The 20,132-nt window shown below is 53.0% G+C and overlaps 2 protein-coding genes and 1 pseudogene across 3 annotated transcripts in view; 2 read left to right on the forward strand and 1 right to left on the reverse strand.

The window, feature by feature from the left end:
* Csf1r (colony stimulating factor 1 receptor) overlaps positions 1-20,132 on the forward strand; it is a 28,331-nt gene that overhangs the window by 2,724 nt on the left and 5,475 nt on the right. Inside the window, exons 2-14 of one of the 2 annotated variants that reach the window (XM_010627159.2) lie at positions 1,714-1,971; positions 2,225-2,509; positions 3,588-3,724; positions 4,386-4,545; positions 7,137-7,323; positions 9,870-9,985; positions 10,125-10,245; positions 10,345-10,535; positions 12,124-12,239; positions 17,474-17,600; positions 17,722-17,826; positions 18,258-18,368; positions 19,370-19,520. In XM_010627159.2, the coding sequence (XP_010625461.1) occupies positions 1,714-1,971; positions 2,225-2,509; positions 3,588-3,724; positions 4,386-4,545; positions 7,137-7,323; positions 9,870-9,985; positions 10,125-10,245; positions 10,345-10,535; positions 12,124-12,239; positions 17,474-17,600; positions 17,722-17,826; positions 18,258-18,368; positions 19,370-19,520 (2,065 nt within the window). Of the gene's footprint in view, positions 1-1,713; positions 1,972-2,224; positions 2,510-3,587; positions 3,725-4,385; positions 4,546-7,136; positions 7,324-9,869; positions 9,986-10,124; positions 10,246-10,344; positions 10,536-12,123; positions 12,240-17,473; positions 17,601-17,721; positions 17,827-18,257; positions 18,369-19,369; positions 19,533-20,132 lie in introns of both variants that reach the window. The other variant, XM_010627158.2, reaches the window with a different exon arrangement.
* The window catches only part of Hmgxb3 (HMG-box containing 3), a 72,946-nt gene continuing 58,039 nt past the window's right edge, over positions 5,226-20,132 (reverse strand). Inside the window, exon 19 of the mRNA XM_010627162.3 lies at positions 5,226-5,321. Coding sequence (XP_010625464.1) covers positions 5,298-5,321 — 24 coding nt within the window. The 3' untranslated portion in view covers positions 5,226-5,297. The remainder of the gene's footprint in view (positions 5,322-20,132) is intronic.
* On the forward strand, positions 8,781-8,879 carry LOC117287526 (annotated as a pseudogene).

Genomic DNA, 20,132 nt, shown 5'->3' on the forward strand with positions numbered 1-20,132 from the left:
CCCCCCCCCCCCCCTGCCCCCCCCCCGCCCTGCTATGGGGAGGGAGCTGGGATTACTTCCGTCAGACACAGAGCACCTAGAGGATGAGTAGCCTCCCTGGTTCCAAACTCGGGTTGGTGGGAGCCCACACTCCCAGTGAGCTCTTGCAACTGGAGAGAGCTTCAGTGACAGGGCCACTTTGGTTCTGTCAAGATTTGCCAGAGGGCTGTGAGAAATGACACTTGTCCCTCCTCTAGGGATCACACTGCGTGGGGGGGGCTCAACCCCAGCCCAAGGTGTTGGCCTTGGGATACTCCAGGTCCCTGGGTCCCTTGTACTGATCCGCAGCTGGACAGAGAGGCTGCACATTTCTGATGGGTTTGAACTCAGGACATAAGTGAAGCCATACTGAGATCGTCAAGAGAGGAAGCCTTTCCAACTCTGGGCTTCAGGGTGGTGTGGGTTTGGGGGACCCCATTTAGGGGTGTTTGCAGAGAACAGTGGGGACCTCGTGTTCACCTGAAGCCCTCATCATGTGGCTGTGCCATCTGTCACCAGAAACAGAAAAGGCTGGAACAGGAGGGGTGGCTGCCACAGGGCCCAGCGCTGGAGCAGTGGCAATGCCCAGCCTCACAGTCAGGAGGGCTCTGCCTCCTCTGGGATCTGCCCTGCTGGAGAGGGGCAGGAGCCAGGGGCGCCGGGAAACAGAAGTGAGACCATCCCGCAGAAGGTTGCAGGCTGAACGGAAACTGGGGGCCCAGCCAGGCGCCAGCAATGTGTTTCCGCCCACATAGGCAGGGGGGCGCCTGGCAGACCCTCAGAGGCTGTGAATCAGCTCTCACTTCCCTCCTTTACCCCTATTTTAGGCCCTGGAAAAATGCTGACACTGCAGAGGCAACAACCGGCCTCCTTCCCCAAAGGCCAGACAGGGGTTTCAAGTTCTCCTTTCTCCTTCAAGAAAATTTTCCTTAAAAGAGATTGGCTCCTCAGTAAACACAGCAGTGCTGTGATGCAGGGTGGGCCCTGGCGACATTCTAAATCATAACCATAAAGGCTAAGGTTTATTCTGACACAGGTGGTGCTCTAAAGGCGTCTATATATTTAAACCATCTAACGAGCCAATGAATGGGTACAATTATTGTCCTCATTTTATAGGTGGGGAAACCGAGGCACAGACTCTCCAAGCCATCCTCCTGGGATATAGACCAGATATTCAGTGCTTGGAACACCTCTGGTTCTGCCGGACTCAGATCTTACATCCCCTTTCTACTTCCCTGTACGAATTAAATCAGAGGACTCGGCCATGAATATTACATTTCACTTGTTTGTTCATTTGCTTGTTTGAGTCCCGCTTGAGCCAGAGCCTGGGCATGGTGCTGGGGGTAGGAAGGAAGCCCACTTTGTACACAGGTTGAAGGCTTCTACTCCTGGGGAGACGATGTTATCACAGCAGGGGAGACTGAAGCTGGGCCCTCTAGTGGGACAGAGGCCTTGGTGAGGCTGAGGAAAGCTCCTATCCCCTCTCAGAGGAATGGCTTCCTGTTCATCAGAGATGTTTGTCTATGCCTGAGCTTGGGTATGGGAGTTGAGAAAATGACCAGAGGGACACAGACTTGTTCGAGGGAACTCTCAGCACCAGCACCAGCACTGCCAAGGGACCGCCCATGGCTGAGTCAGGCGATGGCCCAGGGTGCACCCCGGGCCTCACTTCTGTCTGCCACCCCCACCCACCAGGTCACGGGGTTCCAGTAATAGAGCCCAGAGGCCCTGAGCTGGTCGTGCAGCCAGGTACGAAGGTGAGCCTGCGATGTGTGGGCAACGGCAGTGTGGACTGGGATGGCCCTGTCTCCCCTCACTGGAATCGGGACCCTGATGCCCCCGGCAACAATCTGATCACCAACAATGCCACCTTCAAACACACGGGGACTTATCGCTGCACCGAGTCGGGAGACCCCCAGGGGGGCAGCGCCATCATCCACCTCTATGTCAAAGGTGAGGACTCAGCCCCTCCCAAGAGGCCTGGCACCCTGGGCCCCACGGTAACGAGCAGAGGGCTGACCCCTGCTACTGACTCTCATGATAAATCAACTGCATTTTTAGAGCACTGACCACAAAGAAGGGTCTGTGGCAGCGCTTCTAATTCAGTGCAGTCGCCCAGTGAGGTAAACTGGTGACCAGAGACTCAGAGAGGCTTCGGGATGTTCGGGGAGGGAAAGCCACGGTGACACTGTGCCCCTCTCCCCAGACCCTCGGCGGCCCTGGAACCTGCTGGCAGAAGAAGTGACAGTGTTTGAGGGTCAGGATGCCCTGCTGCCCTGCCTGCTCACTGACCCCCAGCTGCAGGCCGGCGTCTCTCTGGTGCGTGTGCGTGGCCGGCCTCTCTTGCGCCAAACCAGCTACTCCTTCTCGCCCTGGTACGGTTTCACCATCCACAAGGCCAAGTACACTGAGAGTGAGGACTACCAGTGCAGCGCCTCAGTGGATGGCAGGACGGTGATGACCCTTGGCATCCGGCTCACTGTGAAGCAAGGTGCGTGGGGCAGGAAGGGCCTGGCCAGGTGTGGAAGGCAGGAGAGCGGGCTGGCGGCCCTGCAGGCGACGGCCGGGAAGTGACGGACATTTCCTTTCACTCCTTCTGTTTAATCCCACCACAATCGTCTATGACCAGGGAGGGCAAGGCGGGTCAAGGGCAGGATACAGACCACATGCAAGTAAGCAGCTCACCAGGCAGAATCATCTCGCTACGACAATCACTAAGCACAGAACGTAGCTAACAAATACGTGGCTGGCTGAGCAGGAGACTCCCTTTCGGCCTGGAAGGTCTCTGGGCCTTGGGAAGGTGAACCAGGGCATCTTTCAATCTCAACAGCAGGCACGAAGATTATTTCCTGCCAGGCACAGTGCCCACTGTAGATGTCATTTTTGTGGTTTAGACATCCTACTGAAGAGTCAGAATAGAAAGAAAGTAGATTCTAAATTGTGGTAAAAGGGGCCCCTGGGAGTAGGGGCATGGGGGTGAAGCCAATTCTTCTAATGCATGAAAAGTTTCTTAGAGGAATTTTTAAGCTAAAGATTTGCAGAATGAGAATAGCTCTCTCTTCCCAGCATGGGAAGGAAAGCACCGCAGGCGAGAAAGGCAAGGGTGAAGGCCCTGCGGTGGAAAGGCCAGTGCGGCTGCAGTGCAGTAAACAAGGGTGACAGGGGGCAGGGTGTCTGGAGCAACGCTGAAGGACAGTGACAGGCTTTGGCTTTTATGCTAAAGGTGACAGGAAGCCACTGAATGTTTGTACAGGATGGGGGCATGATCCAGTTACATTTCTCAGCGGTCACTTTGACTGCTAATTTATATACGTTCGGAGGGAGGCAGGGAGGCTTTCAAGGTGACTATTGCAGAAGTCCAGGGCAGAAAGTGGTATTGGGGCTGGGGAGGTGGTGGTGATGGAAGAAATGGTCTTTCCATGGTCTCGTTAAGAACAGGACTTGCTATGGGAGAAAGGGAGGCATCAAAGTTACCTTCCAGGATTTGGGATGAGAGCGGTGGGGGCCTGGCAGTGGCCTGACTCAATGCAGGGAGCGGAGAGGCTCAGGGGTCTCGTCTCTGGCCTCAGTCTTCCCAGGGCCCCCAACCCTGACACTGGAGCCTCCAGAGCTGGTGCGGATCCGCGGGCAGGCTGCCCAGATTGTGTGCTCAGCCAGCGACGTCGACGTCTACTTTGATGTCTTCCTCAGACATGGAGACACCAAGGTCAGTCCCTGCCTGGCTTGAGGTCTGAAGAAGGGAGTAAAGGTGTCCATCCTTCCTGCACCACAGGCTCGCGGGCAGAGCCTCCAGCTTCCCCCTGAAGGGCTGAGGACACAGCCCAGGCCCAGAGAGGGAGGGGACCTTCTGAGATCTCACTGCAGTCAGCAGCTGATCCAGAACCAGAGCTCAGCTCACGCTGTTGAATCTTCTGGGGGAGGGAGTGGGGGACACTACACGGATGCCTTGGTCTTTGCCCCAGTTTGTAGAAAGAAACCAGATATGTGCTCACCTCTATCTTAGCAAGGGATTTCTAGGCCATCTTCAAAGGCTGGGAAAGGGCTATTTCAGACTTTGGGAGAGAGGGAGGAGAAGGAAAGAGGATTGTGCAGCAGACAGTGGTGCAAAGCTGCTTTTCAGAATGTCCCCTTCCCAGCCACTCCCCGGCCTCCGCTCAGGCTGCAGTGCGGTAGGACAGCCCTAGGCTCCAACCCCAGAGGCAGGGGGCCAGGATCAGTTCCATTTTATAAATGAAGAAGCTGAGGCTCAGAGTTCAGTCCTTGCCAAGGATAGGCACAGAGTAATTGTGAAAGCTGAAGATTTGGACTCTGATGGTTCCAATCCCATAACAACCTTGACGTATCATCCCCATCCCTTCTAACTGCAGCTCAAAATCGCTCCGCGATCTGATTTCCATGATGACCGTTACCAAAAGGTCCTGACCCTTAACCTGAATGAGGTAGGCTTCCAAGATGCTGGCAACTATTCCTGTGTGGCCCAGAATGACCAGTTCGTCAACTCCACCTCCATGGTCTTCCGGGTGGTAGGTGAGCATCAGGAGGGCGGGGGTTAGGGGAGGAGGGGCAGCAGGCTCTAAACTGATGGCGAGGAGGACACTGCTTTTATCCTGGGCCTGGCGAGGCAGCTGCAACCCTGGGAGCCTTCCCGGCTCCTCTCCCAGGACCGTCTCCCCCGTCTTGGAGCTCCTACTGTGTATTGCTGCTTTAGTGCTACTTTAGGTTTCCTACTTTGGGATCGGCACCGGCACCGAGGAGCTGCCTCCTGAAGTTCATTTGTTCACTCACTCATCATCTCCATTCCTGCATTCCCGGGGCACTCGTGTCCCCCTGGCGCGGGAACAGACGGGCAGCGAGCGCTTTAGCGTGAATGTGGGGCGTGCAGGGTTCCTCCAGCTCGGGCTTGCAGAAAGCGGCCTCTACAAAACCAGCACAGGATAACTGGAGGTGGCTGAGCTGGGCTGAGAGGTGGGGCAAGATGAGGAGCAGCACTTCTGGCAGAGGGAACAGCATATGTGAGGCCCAAAGGCAAAGACATCGTGGAGTTTTGGAGAGGCAAAAGAAGCCGACAATTGCAGAGACGTGGAGCTGCGTGAGCAGGGAGTAGAGATGGAGGCAGAGATCGGAGGGCAAAGGCGCCTCAATGTGGGGGTTGCCTGAGTCTCACTCTCTGATCTGAAGGGCTAAGAGAACGGCGATGGGCTCAGCGTACACAGAGGGCCACTGTGTGGCAGCCAGGAGCCCGCACCCTGGGCAGCATCCCCACCTGGCTGTGCCAAGTGTTAGCAGGGCCGTCGTCTCCCTACCTGCAAAACAAGGATAGCAGAATGAACGGCCTCAGATTTGTCGGAAGAACCAGATGAGCATATTCATAAAGCAGGACAGGGCCTGACTGCCGAGGCGTGGGTGAGGACACACTGCTGAGAAGGCTCCCTCTCTACGGCGGTGGGAGGAGGCTGGGGAGCCACTTGGGCGGCTGCTCCCGTGTTCAGACCGCAGTGGGGAACGGGGAGGTGTCAGGCCCAGGATGACTGACAAGACCTACTGGCTGCTTTGATAAGGGATGAGAAGGGACAGGGCCGGGGTAGTTGGGTGGGTAGCAGAGGCACCCCCGGACTGGAAACCCTAAGTGAAGAGGAGGCCTTGAAAGTGGGAGCAGGCTCCGAGACATTTTGGTCTGGCCATGGCTTGGGCGTTGAGTGTTACAAGAGTCAGAGAGTGGAGGGGCGGAGAAGCATGAATCACTACCCAAGAGCACATGCAGTGCCCTGACCGGAAGCAGAATGTGGGGTGGCTATGAGCTCTAAAGGGGAGGAGGAGAAAAGCACATATAGTTGTCCCTCAATCATGGCTACGATTCCTATGTTTCTCAGGTGGCCATATAGTAGTCACTCAATAAATGTTTGTGCCCATTCACGGGGTTAACTGGACATTGTTCTAGATGTGGAGGCCACAGAAAATGAAATGGGTATAAAACCCCTGCCCATCTGAAATTCGTGCTGCAGAAAAAGGAAGAAAAGCAATGAGAAGAATAAATTGTAAAGGACAAATTGGTTGTGCAGCATTTTCTGTGTCGAACGGGTTGGCCATTGAAGGAGCGCTCTTTGGGAAGCTACCATTTGGGCAAAGACTTGACGATGGCGAAGGAACAAACCATCACATGTTTCAAAGAGAGCTCCAGGCAGGGGCAAGAGCAGTGTTCTCAAGAGATCGTGGTCCGAAAACTCAGAGGAGGTTGTGTATATTAAAGAGATATTCATTACTAGCATATGCTCAAATGTGAAAAGAAATTAGAACACTGCAAATTTGCATTATTTTATTTATATAGTAAAATGCATGATTTTTACTTTATTTTCAGTTACAATCTAGAAATCATTGCACAGAGATATACGGCAATATGTACCAGAGTTCTGTGTCTCTCATAGATAAAATGTTATCAGACATGGTGCGCCCTTGTAAAATGCGTGTTTTAACTAAACTGACAGCTTAGATGTTATGTATGCCTTAACACCAGTCAAGTACAAACGCACAGCTACTCATGACCTTGAACCTATGTACCCAACCCATGTAACAATATTTAAGGTGAGATCAGCTGTAACCTCGTGCTTGCCATGTTCAAGAAACAAATTGGCCGTTGTGGCTGGAGTGAAATGAGCCCAGGGAGGAGTGGTGCAAATGAGGTCAGAGAGGTAAATCCTGAGGAGGCAGCAGATCCCTAGAGTTCTGTGAGCCAACAGAAGGACTTGGCCTTCTCCTCTCGAGAGAGGGAGGGAGCTGCTGGAGGGTTTGAGCTCCAGGAGTGATACTGAGAGGCTGGGATGTAACAAGATCTAACAGAGCTTTGTGGAGGACTCTCTGTAGGGAGACAAGGGAAGGAGGAGGAGGACAAGGTTAGAAAGCTACTGCAATGCTCCAGGCTCGAGACTAGACTGGCAATGGTGGGGGTAGTGGGAAGTGGTTGGAGTTTGGAAGGATAGGCAGATGGGTGGAGAGTCGGAAGAGAGGTGTCAGAGCAAGTCGTGGTTGAGGGTAGAGACTATAAGCTGGCACATAGAGGCCAATGAACAAACAAACTTGGGCGCCTTCCCACTAATGCTAGATCTCTGTGTGTTGCTTTCCAGGAAGTCCCTACTTGAACCTGACCTCTGAGCAGGACCTCTTCCAGGAGGTAACTGCGGGTGAGAACCTCAGACTCGAAGTCAAGATAGAGGCTTACCCCAGCCTACAAGGTTACAACTGGACCTACCTGGGCCCCTTCTCGGACCACTCGCACAAGCTGAATTTTAACACCATCAGTAGCACATACAGGTAAGTGCCACTTGTCACCACCTTCCGGCCTGCTCCTGCAGCCAGATGAGGGATGCTTCAGCTAGGCCCTGGGGTCCTCATATCATGTCCCACACTTGCTATGTGACCTTGTGCATGGCCCATCTCCTTTCCAAGTCCCACTGACTATGTGGACCTCAGTGTCAGTCATCTGTGTTTGAAGTTTGGATGGGATTGGCTTATCCCTCTGTCCCACATTCTTGGGAAATCCAACGCTGTCCTCAACAGTTCCACCATTTCCATGTTCTCAGGGCCCCTCAGGATCCCTCAAGAATGCTCAGCCTCTTTTCTTTTCTGCTTTCATGGCTGGTCCGGGTACAGAGAACAGCCCGCATCCCTGTGACTTCCCCCCAGAGACACAGTTCTAATAATGGCTGTACAAGGTATCTGCTGTGTGCACAGGTCTGGCAGGTACAGCAAATAAATGTCATACAATCACAGATGAGTCGGTAGTTCTTTAGAGTTCTGATCACTACCCCCAAGACTCAGTCCCGGGCTGCTCTCCTCCACAGGGTCAAAACTCTTCTCATAACGTGAAGTCTCATTCAACTGGCCATTTAATGTCATCTCTCCATTCACAGATTACTGTTTCCCACATTCTACCATTTTAGAAACCTTTTTCTTATCTTCTTATGGACTCTGTCCTCAGGTCTGACTTTCCCATCCAAAATGGCCCAATGAGACAGTTTCTAAACAAAAAAAAATTTCCTCCCTAGGAAGAAGGCTGTTATCAGGTATTAAAATGTGTTTCTTACCCTGTCCTGTCAGGATTAGAGAGTGGAGCTCCAAGGATAGCTAATGTGTGTCATGCTTACCACACTGGTGACAAACATTCCTAAGCCATTTTTCTGTGATTCTTTCCTGTGGAATATGGTGCTCAGAAACTGCAGTACAGTCCCTGGACACTATTTCCAGCATAGCTGGTGCATGAGGAGACCCATTTGTCCTCCCTGGGCTGGATAATCTCTTAGCATCTTCCAACTTCCAAACTCTCTGGGATCTTCTTCCATTTTATGAAACTCCAGACCTCAGTGATTCCTAGAATCTTGCTCGGGCAATGTCAGAAGCAGCAGGTTGCCCGTGTCCTCATCTTGCTGCTCTCGGGTCTCATCTGGTGCTTTCTGACCTGGGTCTCTATGTTCCCTTTCCCAAAGCAGAATCCAGAGCCTGCTGGCCTCAGGGAGTAGGCTGATCCGTGGAGGGGCTCAGGGGTCCACAAGCAATGGAGACTTTGTGGGAAGGAACCATAAGATCTCCTAAGACAAAGCACTCAAGGGCCATTCGACCAGGGCAGACAGGCCTGGCCACCAAGTCCATGGAAGGAACGCGCATGCAATGGCGCGTTCATGATGGTGCATTCGACTCATTCTGCAAAATTAAGTTCCGTTCAGTTGAAGGAGTCCATGTTAATTGTCTCAGGATTTGATATGTGGTACTCACATATTTTACATATGTAAAAAATTGCAACAATACAGATATTGTTAGCCTGGCCCCTGCCCAAAGATAACATAAAAGCTCACGAAGTGTTCTGTTTTAAAAAAGAAAAAAAAAAAAAAAAAGGAATTAACGTGTGGAAGGTTCTGACTGCCAAAGTCCTGGCAAAATGAGACTGCCTTTTGAATACCATGGATTTTAGTGGTGTAGTAGCTGCACCACTTTCCAAGCAGGAACTGGTAATTTGCTATCAGTTATTATTTTTTAAAATGTATTATTACTTGGTGGTGCTGGGGATTGATCGCAGGGCTTTATACATGCTAGATAAGCACTCTTTCTACCATGGAGCTCTACCTCCAGCTCTGCGATTATTTATTTTTTAAATTATGTTTTTTATTATCTACATGGTACATTCATTCTGGACAAACTATAATATAGAGATTAAGAAAAGAAGAAAACAAAAAAATGACCTGGAATCAGCCAAGATGCCTTTTTTAAAATTAGCATTTGCTTCCAGAATTTTTCTGTAACAAATGGTACCATTAATCTGAATACCTACAATGAGTCAGGTTCTGTGTCTGTCACCCTAAACACATAGCCCTTGAGCCCTCAGGCTAAGATGGATAACCATTAACACCCTCTCAGCAAAAAAGAGTGGGGGAGCAGAGAGGTTAAGCACCTGTATAGGCCACACAGACCCGAGATGTTCTGTGCGCTCTCTCCTCTTTTCCCTCTCCCCTCTCCCCTCTCCTCTGTCTCGTGTGTCTCTCTCTCTCTCCCTCTCTCTCTCTCTCTCTCTCTCTCTCTCTGTCTCTCGGCAGGACTTTAAGGCACTCTAAGGAATTCCAGCTATGATAGCTTTGCCTGTGAAAGCATCTTATACACTTCCCCTCTACTAAACCTCAGGAAAAATACCTTCAGATGAGACCAGCTAAGGAAATAGGGTTGGTGGTTTTTGCTGTCTCCATGACAACCCATCTGCATGTATGCCCTGGACACTTTACAAGAAAGAAAACAATCCCTTAAGGCTGTTGTCTGAGTCCCACTGGGGGCTGAGCAGTCAGGCCTCCAGGCGACCACACTTTTCCCTGCAGGTACTCCTCCAGCCTCTTCCTGACCCGTGTAAAGCCCTCAGAGGCTGGCCGCTACTCCTTCCGGGCCTGGAATGAGGGAGGCTGGAGTGTCCTCACCTTCAACCTCACCCTGCAATGTGAGTGATGGGGTAGGCTTTGCACATAGCGCCCCCGGAGTGGCCTGGGTTTGGGATGTACTGGGAGGGTGGGACAGTGGGCTCAGGGTAGTGGCCTTAGGGGCTGATACCTCTGGCCTCACTCTCCTTTCCTCCTCAGACCCCCCAGAAGTCAGTGTCACATGGAGCTCTATGAATGGTTCCTACACCCTGCTCTGTGTTGCCTCTGGGTATCCCCAGCCCAACGTGTCTTGGCTGAAGTGCAGGGGCCACACTGACAAGTAAGTGGGTTCTCCCTCACCTGGGCTGAGGGGCTGGACACCCATAATTGGGGGGGGCATTCCAGGCTGAAACCCTGAGCCATGTTCTGCTCTTCCCAGATGTGATAAGGCCCAGGTGCTACGTGTCTGGGAGGACTCAAACCCTGAGGTCCTGAGCCAGGAACCCTTCCACAAAGTGACTGTTCAGAGCCAGCTCACCCTCTGGACCCTGGTACCCAATGTGACCTACGAGTGCAGGGCTCGCAACAGCATGGGGAACAGCTCCAGGGTCCTTGGGCCAGTCACTCGAGGTGAGCCTTGCTCCTCCCCTCCTGGCCTTCACTCGAGGTGAGCCTTGCTCCTCCCCTCCTGGCCAACATGTAGAGTTGCGGGGGGGGGGGTGTCCTGGAGCTGCCCATCCCCCAAGGAGCAGATCCCAGCAGTACTGAGACCTACATCTCCTCCTGGCGAACAGAGCTCCGGAGGGAGGGCAGGGGTAGGTAAAACCCATGGGACGGAGACGCAGGGGAAAGGGCAGGGGCAGGAAGAATGGAGTCTGAGAAAAAGCAGCCTGAAGTAAGCTGACCCTAATCACACACCTGTTCTGTAACTCAGCCATCAATTCACAGAACGGGTTTGCCGTACACACCATTGCTGGGCACTTGTTCTGTGCAGGGTGCCAGTACCCCACAGAGGTTAGAGTCTGGTTAGAGGCAGTTCTAAGCCTCAGGACAGTGGTAATGGCTTCCTCCATCTCTCCCCGCCTTTCCTCCTGCCCTGAGACAGTCCAATCCACTCCAGGGCCCTGTGGGAGCAGCTGCCCAGGGCCTATGTCCAGCTCTGTAGATGCCCAGGCCACATTACTCTGCAAAAAAGCTCCCCGAGGTCAGTTCTCTGGCTCTCAAAGACCCACAGCACCCTCTAGCCTTTAGCAACCAGGTCTCAGCACCCACTGTGTGCCAGACTTGGGTGAGGCTCTCTGGGCCCAGGGGACGCAGAGCAGCCCAACTGCCTCTGCACATTCGGAGGTCCTCACTCCTGTGCGTCAGCCGCTGGAGCAGACGCTGCTAGGGCCTCGTTGCTTCAGCCCCGCCTCACTGCTGGCAGTTGTATATTTTAAGGACTAAAGCCAACCACAGCAGGCATTGTGCTAAGCTCTTTGCTGGTATTATCTCAATTTACTCTCACCCCAAGGAGGTTAAGCCCTATTTTCCTTCTATTTAGAGGATGATAAACCTGAGACTTAGAAGACATAGGCTCAGTGTCACCCGTGTCCTAAGTGGCATAGTGACATTTGACTTCAGATCCAAGCTCATTCTTGATCTGGTGAGAGAATGAACTTATGTCCTTCAAATAGCATCAAGAGAACCAGAGTTATAGAACCGGGGAAGAGGAAACCCCAGGACTATAAGCCTGGCTCTCAGGCCCTGAGAAGGGCTGTTTAGTTCCAAAGGACAGGCAAAGAAGCTGCAGGAGAAGCACTACATTGGAGGCAGATTTCAGGCTAAACTGCAGTGGACGTGCTGAGCCCCTACCACAGGGGGTATGCGCAGTGGATGGGCACTTGGCCAGCCTGCTGGAAAGAGGTGTCTTATATCAGCAGGGGGTAGGGTGGCATGACCTGGGGGCCCCACAGCCATACGAGGCCCTGCTTCTAGTTAGGGTTAGGAACTGCACAGGACAGAACTGGAGAGGCTGTTCCTCCTGCCTTTCTCAGCGCAGAGTCCGAAGATGCTCACTGAGCTCTAGAAGATGCTTGTCAGCAAGGGGACACTGCGTGCAGTTAATAAACATCAGCTGAGCACCCGCTGTGTTCCAGGCAGTGAGCTGGCCTGGTCTCAGTGGGGCAGGGCCTCTGAGGCCACACTGCCTGCTCACTCTGCTGCCTGCCCCTTTTAGAAGCCCACACCAGACAGCTTGAGGAGCCCTTCTTCACACCAGTGATGGCTGCCTGCATATCCATCATGGCCTTGTTGCTGCTCTTGCTGCTGCTGCTCTTGTACAAGTACAAGCAGGTGAGCTGGGAGGTTGGGAGGGGGTGGGGTGGCCAGGCCGTGGGACTAGGCTCTGGCACAGCCAGATTTGGACTTCATCACCAAGCTGCACGGATCCACTCTTCGGCCTCCATTCCCCACTTCCCTCACTGTCAGTCACGCGGCAAGAAGCTCTTTAGTAGGCGCCTGTTGTGCGTCAACACAGGTGAGGCATAGCCTCTGACCCTCTGCCCCGTAGGCTCTACTCTCCAGGGCAGGGGTCGCTGTGACACTGAGGGTGCACCTTACAGAGTTGGTGCCAGGATCCTGAGGGAGCTGAATCATGGGACCCTGTTCCAGCCCAGGCTTCTAGCTGCCCAGCAGGTGAGGTGGGCACACAGAGAGCATCTCTGGGGCAACTTGTAGAGGAGGAAATGCCCTGGTTATCGCCATCCTCTTTATTATTTAGTATGATTACTGATGACAACTGCCAAGACTCAAACCCAAGTCTGCTATGTATTTAGGACACTGCCTGTCTGGCTGCCGGGCGGTAGTGACTCAGGTGCATTTTATGAAGCATGCTACCTACATCGTCTCACTAAATGCCCTCCGCAGTTGTGTGCAGGTGGCACTGCTAACCCCAATTAAGAATCAGAAGCTGAGGTCCTGAGAGGCTGAGACAGTTGTCCTAGTCTATGGCTGCTTAGTGATAGAGTCTGCTTTTTTAAGCTGATGGGACTCATCTCCAAACCATGCATTTAGCCATTATGTGAAACAGCAAATCCTCTTATTTTACCCTTACAACAACCCAGAGGCAAGGGAGATAGGTGTCAGCATTCTGCACATCAGGACTCTGAGCTCAGCAAGGCTGAGGAACCTTCTATGTCAGAGAGCTGTGGTTGGCACTGGGTCCCAGGGCCTCCACCACCTGGCCAGCTAAGCCACCTCCTCACACAAAAGATGATGACCACTGCACTTGGAAGCCCAGAGGGCTCGGGCCAGAAGCCTGGGGGGTGTGTCCAAGGTTGAGGTTTCTCCCACAGCCGTGGAGAAGGGAGACTGGAAGAGGTGGCCTGACCTTAACAGGATAGGCATTGGAGGCTGGAGGAGCAGCAGGGGACGTGAGACTCAGGAAAAGGTACTCCGAGTGTGTGCAGAGGAGCAGGTGAGCCGAAGACCGAGGCGGGCTCCAGAGGGGGCACCTACGAGAGGAGGCAGAAAGGGCGTGGTTGAGGGTCCAAGGGATAGAGCCCTTCCTGCAGGTCCAGGGATGTCAGTGGGTTTGAACAAAGAGTGATTAAGGGATGGGTAACCCTTGTGTGTCCCTTCTGTGGCCTTCTCCTGGCCATCCTTGCCTTGAGGATCTGGGGAGCCAAGGACCTGAGCGGAAGTGGGCAGGATGGGTGGACAGGTGAGGGCAGTTGTGAGTCAGGCTCCCTGTGCCTGTGCAGCATCTTGAATGAGAAGGTGGCTCTCATGGAGCCCCCAGGAAAAGAGATCCAGGCTAAGACTCCGGGGATCCTGGCCCAGCTAGACACGGTTTTCCCAGGTGACTATGGCTGACTCACTCTGTTCCCAGCCTCAGCTTTCCCTCCTGCACAGTGGAGCTGGGTGGTCCTTTAACAGCCCTTCCCTAACAGGAAGCTCCTGATGATGGTCTGCTTTAAGAGCCAGGGGTAGGAGTGGATGATCAAGGTCCAAATCATGGCTCTGCTGGCCTCTGCCTATGGGACCACAGGAAAGCTGGCACCTCCAGGCCTCTAATAATGGAAGGCTATGGAGAGGATCCCCTGACCTGATGCTTGTAAAGGACTGGACAGGGTGCCAGGTACAGACTGCTCTGTGGCAGAGTATGGGCCCTCATCTCAGGAGGAAGTTGAATGGGGAACCCAAGTTAGTCTGAGGTTGGGCATCTCCTTGACTACACCCCCAAAGTTGTTGGGCCCTGCTGGCCACCTCCAGAGACTAGACCTTACTCATTCCTGTGGGGGCCCGTTCCTTCTCTGAATACTCGGCGAGTGCAAAATTTCTCCTTATATGGAACTGGGAACTACTTTCCAGGACCCAGGAGCTACTTACTGCCTGGCCCAAGCAGCCCCAGAGATGCCCAGAAGGGCCCAGGACTCCTACAACCCTTTCTGCCTGCTGGGCTGTGGTTTATGCTTTCTCTATGGGGCCATTTTTAGAACATGTATTCTCAGTCATGCCTTTATTTCCCATCTAAGAAATCCAATTGCGCCTCACGCCTGCTCAAGACTCAAACCCAAGGCCCTGGGTCCCTCTACCCCAACATCCATTCACACACCCTTGAGCTCCCCTAAACCAAAGTGTCCTCCAAGACAAGAGAGCTCAAGTCAGTCACCCCCGCCTCAGGGCCCACATCCAGTACTCCTTTGCTTTGCCCCTTTGCTAGGCACTTAGCCCAAGCTGTCCTCAGTGCCCAGGCCTGGGGTGAGGAGTGGTCCCATCTGTGAAAGGGTTGCTTCTGACTCAGAGCTGAGTCATCACCCTTCTGTCCCCTGAAGAGACCAGAGGAGGGGAGCAAGGAGGAAGAGGAAAGGGCAGGAGTCAGCAGGCTTCGAGGAGGGACCCAGGGAGGAAGGGTGGGCATAGAGGAAGGGTGGTTGAGGGCACTGGAGAAACTAGATTCTGGGGCCTGGAACTGAGCTCCGAGGACAAGAGGGACCTGCAGGGATTCTCTCGGGGAACTGCTCAGCTCTCCCCCTTCCTGAGGCAGAGCACTCACTGCTCAGAACTAGCCAGCCCGGATGGGGAGGGTGGTGGGACTTCGGTGTCTGTTCTCACTTCAACCCCAGAAGGGAAGTTAGGGGTGAGCACGGACGTGGGCTGGGTTATGGGAACAGAGGAGATGACGTCCATGAGCGTCCGGTCCGGGGTCCTACCGTGGAAGTGCTCAGGAAGCACCTACTGTTGCCATTCCGACCTCCACTCCTGTCCTTAGGAAACTGGCCGAGGTGGCCACACTAGAGGCACAGGGGAACCTGTTCAGAGATGGCCCAGGTTCCTCAGAGGAGCAAGAAAAGGGTGGGGTCCTGGAGCAGGCAGGTAGGCAGGAGCTCGGCACTGGCATCTGGGATTTAGAGATGTGAGATTCCTCTCTTGACTCCCTCCCTTTGCCCCTGCCAGCCGGAGTGGGGAGCAACTGACTGAGACCGGCTGCATGGGGTCAGAGAAAGGAGAAAAAATGGCCCTGGCCACAGAGGCTCCTGAGATGGATGCAGCCAGGAGAGGTCAGAGGACCCCTCCCGGCTCCACTTATGACCTCTTTTAGGTGACACAGATGCCCGCGTGTAGGGTTTGAATCCTCGGAGGCTTGGGAAGCTCCTCCCAGGTCACATCTCAGACTCTCCTCCCACTCTGTGACGTGGACGCCCTTACGCTTACCTGTAGCCCGCCCTCGCCACCCAGAGCCCCGAAGTTCTTTCTCGAATCTATGGTTTTTTTTTTCCTCCCAAATTACCAGCTGGAAGTTCTTCCCTATACCTGTCAAGAATCTTTCTCTTAACCTGGCAAGATGAGCAGCCTGTGGGTACACAGGGAAGGCCCCCAGCTGCTAAGCACAGCTGAGCCAGTCTGTTCCCGAGGCCTCACCCAGGAGAGTTGGTCTGCTGACCCAAGGCCTCAGGGTCCTCCGCCTCCCCTCCTGGCTTCCACTTTCCCCCTAAACTTGGCCTTTCCTCAGCACTTCTTGTGGGCAGCTGTTGGCATGATGCCCCTGTGCAGCTGCCTGGGGGCAGGAAGGAGAGGTGGCCGCTCCTCTGCCCCAGGCTGGGTGGAAACAGCATAGAGAGCTGCCGAAGGAGCCGAAGCCCGCCAGAACAGAGGCACAAATCCAGGGACACCGTCTGCCACCCTCCCGTCTCAGCCTTGGGGACCTTCTTGCCTCTAGACCCTCCCTTTACCTCCCCTGTCCATAACGGCCCCTCCCTGGCCCTCAGCTGCCAGTGTATTTCCCCCTTCAAGATTAGCATTTGTGTACACTATGCTTGGAAAACTTACAGCTGGCTCCTTGGATGCCTTGTTTCACATTACCACTCTCTCGCCCGTTAACCTGCTTCATTTTCTTCTCAGCACAAACCGAAAATTTCCCACACGTACACTTTTGAGTTGAAAGTATTCTTCGCGTGAAAATGCAAACTGCATGTGGGCCCAGCATCTGTCTTGTTTAACGTGGAAACAACTGCAGCTCGCACAACTAGATGCTCTTAAAGTAGTCGGATGGGACTGCTGCTCAGCCTTAAACAGAAGGGGAATTCTAACATACTCTAAAGGCAGGGATGAGCTGCAGCGACATTGTGCTAAGTGAAATAAGCCAGTCACAGGAGGTTAATGTTTGCAGTTCCATTCCATAAAATACAGAACAGTAAAATTCATAGATACAGGAAGTAGCACCTCGGTAGGTAGAGGCTGGGAGGAAGGAAGAATCAGGAGTTGTCTTGTAATAGGTGTCAGATTTCAGTTTGGCAGTATGTGTGCTGGAAATTGGTTGTGCAACAGTGTGAATGAATCTCATAGTGAAGTGCACATTTAAAAATGGTTGAGATGGTAAATGTTATGTATATTGCTCTACAATTAAAAATAGAAGTAGGGAGGGCCGGGGATTTAGCTCAGTGGTTCCGACACCTGCCTCACAAGCACAAGGACCCGAGTTCGATCCCTGGTACCAAAAAATAAAAGAAAATAAAACAAAAAATTAAAATAGGGGTCCTGGGATGTAGCTCAATGGTGCTGTGCCTGCCTGGCAAGCATAAGGTCCTGAGTTTGCTTCCAGGTTCCACCAAAAAATAAAAACTAAAAAAATAGGGTGTTGCCCAGTGGTAAAACATGTGGGTAACTATGAGCGAGGCCCTAGGTTCAAACCCAACACTGCGACATAAAGAAAAAATAAAAATAGAAACTAAACAGATGAGAAGATAGGCAAGTGGGTAAGTGAATGAATATATCTCAAGCTCTACTCTCTTTCCTGGCCCAGTAATTACCAGAATTATCAGAGATATAAAATTCTCAGAGGCCTTCAATGCACGAATAGGGGAGCTGAGGCTTGGAGAAGGGAGGGACTCACAGTAAGACAGTCCAGCAGCGCCTGGCTGTCAGGGTTGTGTGGATGAGATGCCGTGACCCTGGGCACATAGCTGGGCTCAGCCTGTCCTCATCCTTGAGTGCTTTGGAATTTCCCTCGCCCACTGCTCCTAAGAGATGAGATCTAAGATCAGTCTGCCAGACCCAGCTACAGGTGTCTCTCCCTCCTTCTGCAGAAGCCCAAGTATGAAGTGCGCTGGAAGATCATTGAGAGCTATGAGGGCAACAACTACATCTTCATCGACCCTGCCCAGCTGCCCTACAATGAGAAGTGGGAGTTCCCCCGAAACAACCTGCAGTTTGGTGAGATGGGGTTCAAGAACCCCAATGCCCTCCCTTCCAGTGGGGGCTGTAGGAAGCCTGTGGGCCCTGAGCAATAAATCCTTTAGTACCCAGGGCCCTAAGGAGTCTGTGTATATGGCAGGTAAGACCCTTGGAGCTGGCGCCTTTGGGAAGGTGGTAGAAGCCACAGCCTTTGGTCTGGGCAAAGAAGACGCTGTCCTGAAGGTGGCTGTGAAGATGCTGAAGTGTGAGTGACAGACACAATGGAGTCTGGGGGCAGGGGCTGGGAATCGGTGTAGCTGGGGGTGGCACCACTCCCATTTCAGCCTGCTGGAACTTGGGAGATAGAGCCCAGGAGGGTAGGACTTAGCTCTTCATGTGAACCCATTCTTCCCATGGCTCCTGGCTTGGAAGAGGTCTTGGTCAACTTTTGGATGGGGAAGGGCTTCTGAGAGACTCAGGGGGTATAGGGTGCGTGGAAATAACCTAGGGCCATGGCCTAATTATAGCTTGTCTGTCCTGTTGCTCTGGGACCAGGTCAGTGACAGGCCCATCCCTCTCTTTTTCTCTCCCTCCAATTTGTGTTTCTGTATCTCTCCTCCTCCCTCTTTTGGTCTTTGGTCCTTCTGGGCCTTTGGATACCTCCTGCTTGCTCTGACCTATGGCCCCATCTCCCAGCCACAGCTCATGCGGATGAGAAGGAGGCCCTCATGTCAGAACTGAAGATCATGAGTCACCTGGGCCAGCATGAGAACATAGTTAACCTTCTGGGAGCCTGCACCCATGGAGGTAAGCGGTGGCCTGGTGGGAATGGGGCCTATGGTCTTGGGGCCTTTTTGGGTATCTCAGGGCCCTGGGCACTCCTAACCCTAAGTTCCCTTTATCTGTTCCAAATGCCACTAGGAGCCCTGCCTCAGCACCCTTGAAATTCCTAGGCCTGACTCCTGGACTAGGCAGGAGCTACTAAGGGGTGAAGTGACCAGCTCTGCAAATCTCTGGTCCATGGTTCACAGACATCTCTGAGCATCAGAGCCCTTGGTGAAGGAGATAAAAGTAGAGATTTCTGGCTGGGTGTGGTGACATGTGCCTGTAATCCAGCACACGGGGATGGGTGGAGTGGAGAGAGGATCGCTCTGAGTTTGTGGCCAGCCTGTGCTACTTAGTGAGTTCAAGGCCAGTCTGAACAATATAGTGAGACCCTGTGTCAAAACATCCCTGCCCAAAGTGCAGATTTCTGGACCCTGCTTCCAGAAGATCTGATTCTGTGGGTCTAAAGTCCCCAAATCTATGCTTTTTCTGTTTTGATTTGGTACCAGGAATCGGACTCAGGGCCTCATGCTTGCCAGGCAGGTGCTGTACCACTGAGCTACATCTTCAGGCCCCAAAGTCTATATTTTAAGAAGTCCCTACCCAAAGATGCTTGGACACTTGCTCCAGGGACCTCAGAGGTGTCCCAGGGCCCCACGTTTCACCCTATATCAAATTGCCATAGATTTCTTTTCTTTCTTTTTTCTTTTTTGTGGTACCAGGGATCGAACTCAGGACCTTGCCCTTGCCAGGCAGGCAGTGGCACCACTGAGCTACAGCCCCAGCCCTCCGTAGATTTCTTTTGAAGGAAGAATTGTTGGGCTTAATTTTTTGTTTGTTTTTTAGTTACACTGGTGGGATTACTAAGACATCAAGAAATCTGATCAGAGCCAGAATTCAAATTTAGGTGTTGAGTCCCAGGCCTGGGGCTTAAGTGCCCTGACCCCATGCTGCTGCTCACACTGCACTCTTGGCTGCTCTAGGTCCTGTCCTGGTCATCACTGAGTACTGCTGCTATGGCGACCTGCTCAACTTTCTGCGAAAAAAGGCTGAGGCCATGCTGGAGCCCAGCATGCATCCAGGCCAGGACCCTGAAGGGGATACTGGCTACAAGAACATCCACCTGGAAAAGAAGTATGTTCGCAGGTAGTACTCTGGCACAGGACAGGAAGGAGCCAGGATGGGGAGGTGGGACCCAGGTCTGTCTGCAAAGCCAGCTCGAGTGGGTGGCCCTTATCTGCCAGTTTGTGCCATGAGGAGTAGCCACCTAGGTTTTATAGTAGCTCTGCTTTTCTACCACATATTACCATCACTCAACAAATACTGAGTACCCACCCTGTTGGGCGGTGGACGGCAATGATGGGAGCTCCTAGGCTGACCTTAACGTATGTAACAGATCAGCCCAGACTCAAGCTTGGCCAGAGGTGGGAAGGCTTGGGGAATACTTGGTTTCTCCCACCCCATGTGTGTGGAGGCTGCGGACTACCTATCCCACTTAGGAGTGGCTGGGCTCAGTCCCCACATCACTGTGGAGAACTGGGAGCAATCAACTGTGGGGTGAGAGAGGAACAGCACGATTGTGGGCAGCTCCTGGCTTCATGCTGGCCTCAAGTTCCCCAGATGAGCCTTCGCAGTGGCGAACTGCTCAAGGTTTTGCTGCCTCTGTTGTTCTATGATGCTGTGATTCCTGGAAGCCACACAGAGGCGGATGGACAGAGCCCTATGGGGAACTGGAGCGAGGAAGTG

Source organism: Fukomys damarensis, unplaced genomic scaffold (genome assembly GCF_012274545.1).
Source record: "Fukomys damarensis isolate Sample0158 unplaced genomic scaffold, DMR_v1.0_HiC HiC_scaffold_3, whole genome shotgun sequence".
In the NCBI taxonomy this organism is placed as follows: domain Eukaryota; kingdom Metazoa; phylum Chordata; class Mammalia; order Rodentia; family Bathyergidae; genus Fukomys; species Fukomys damarensis.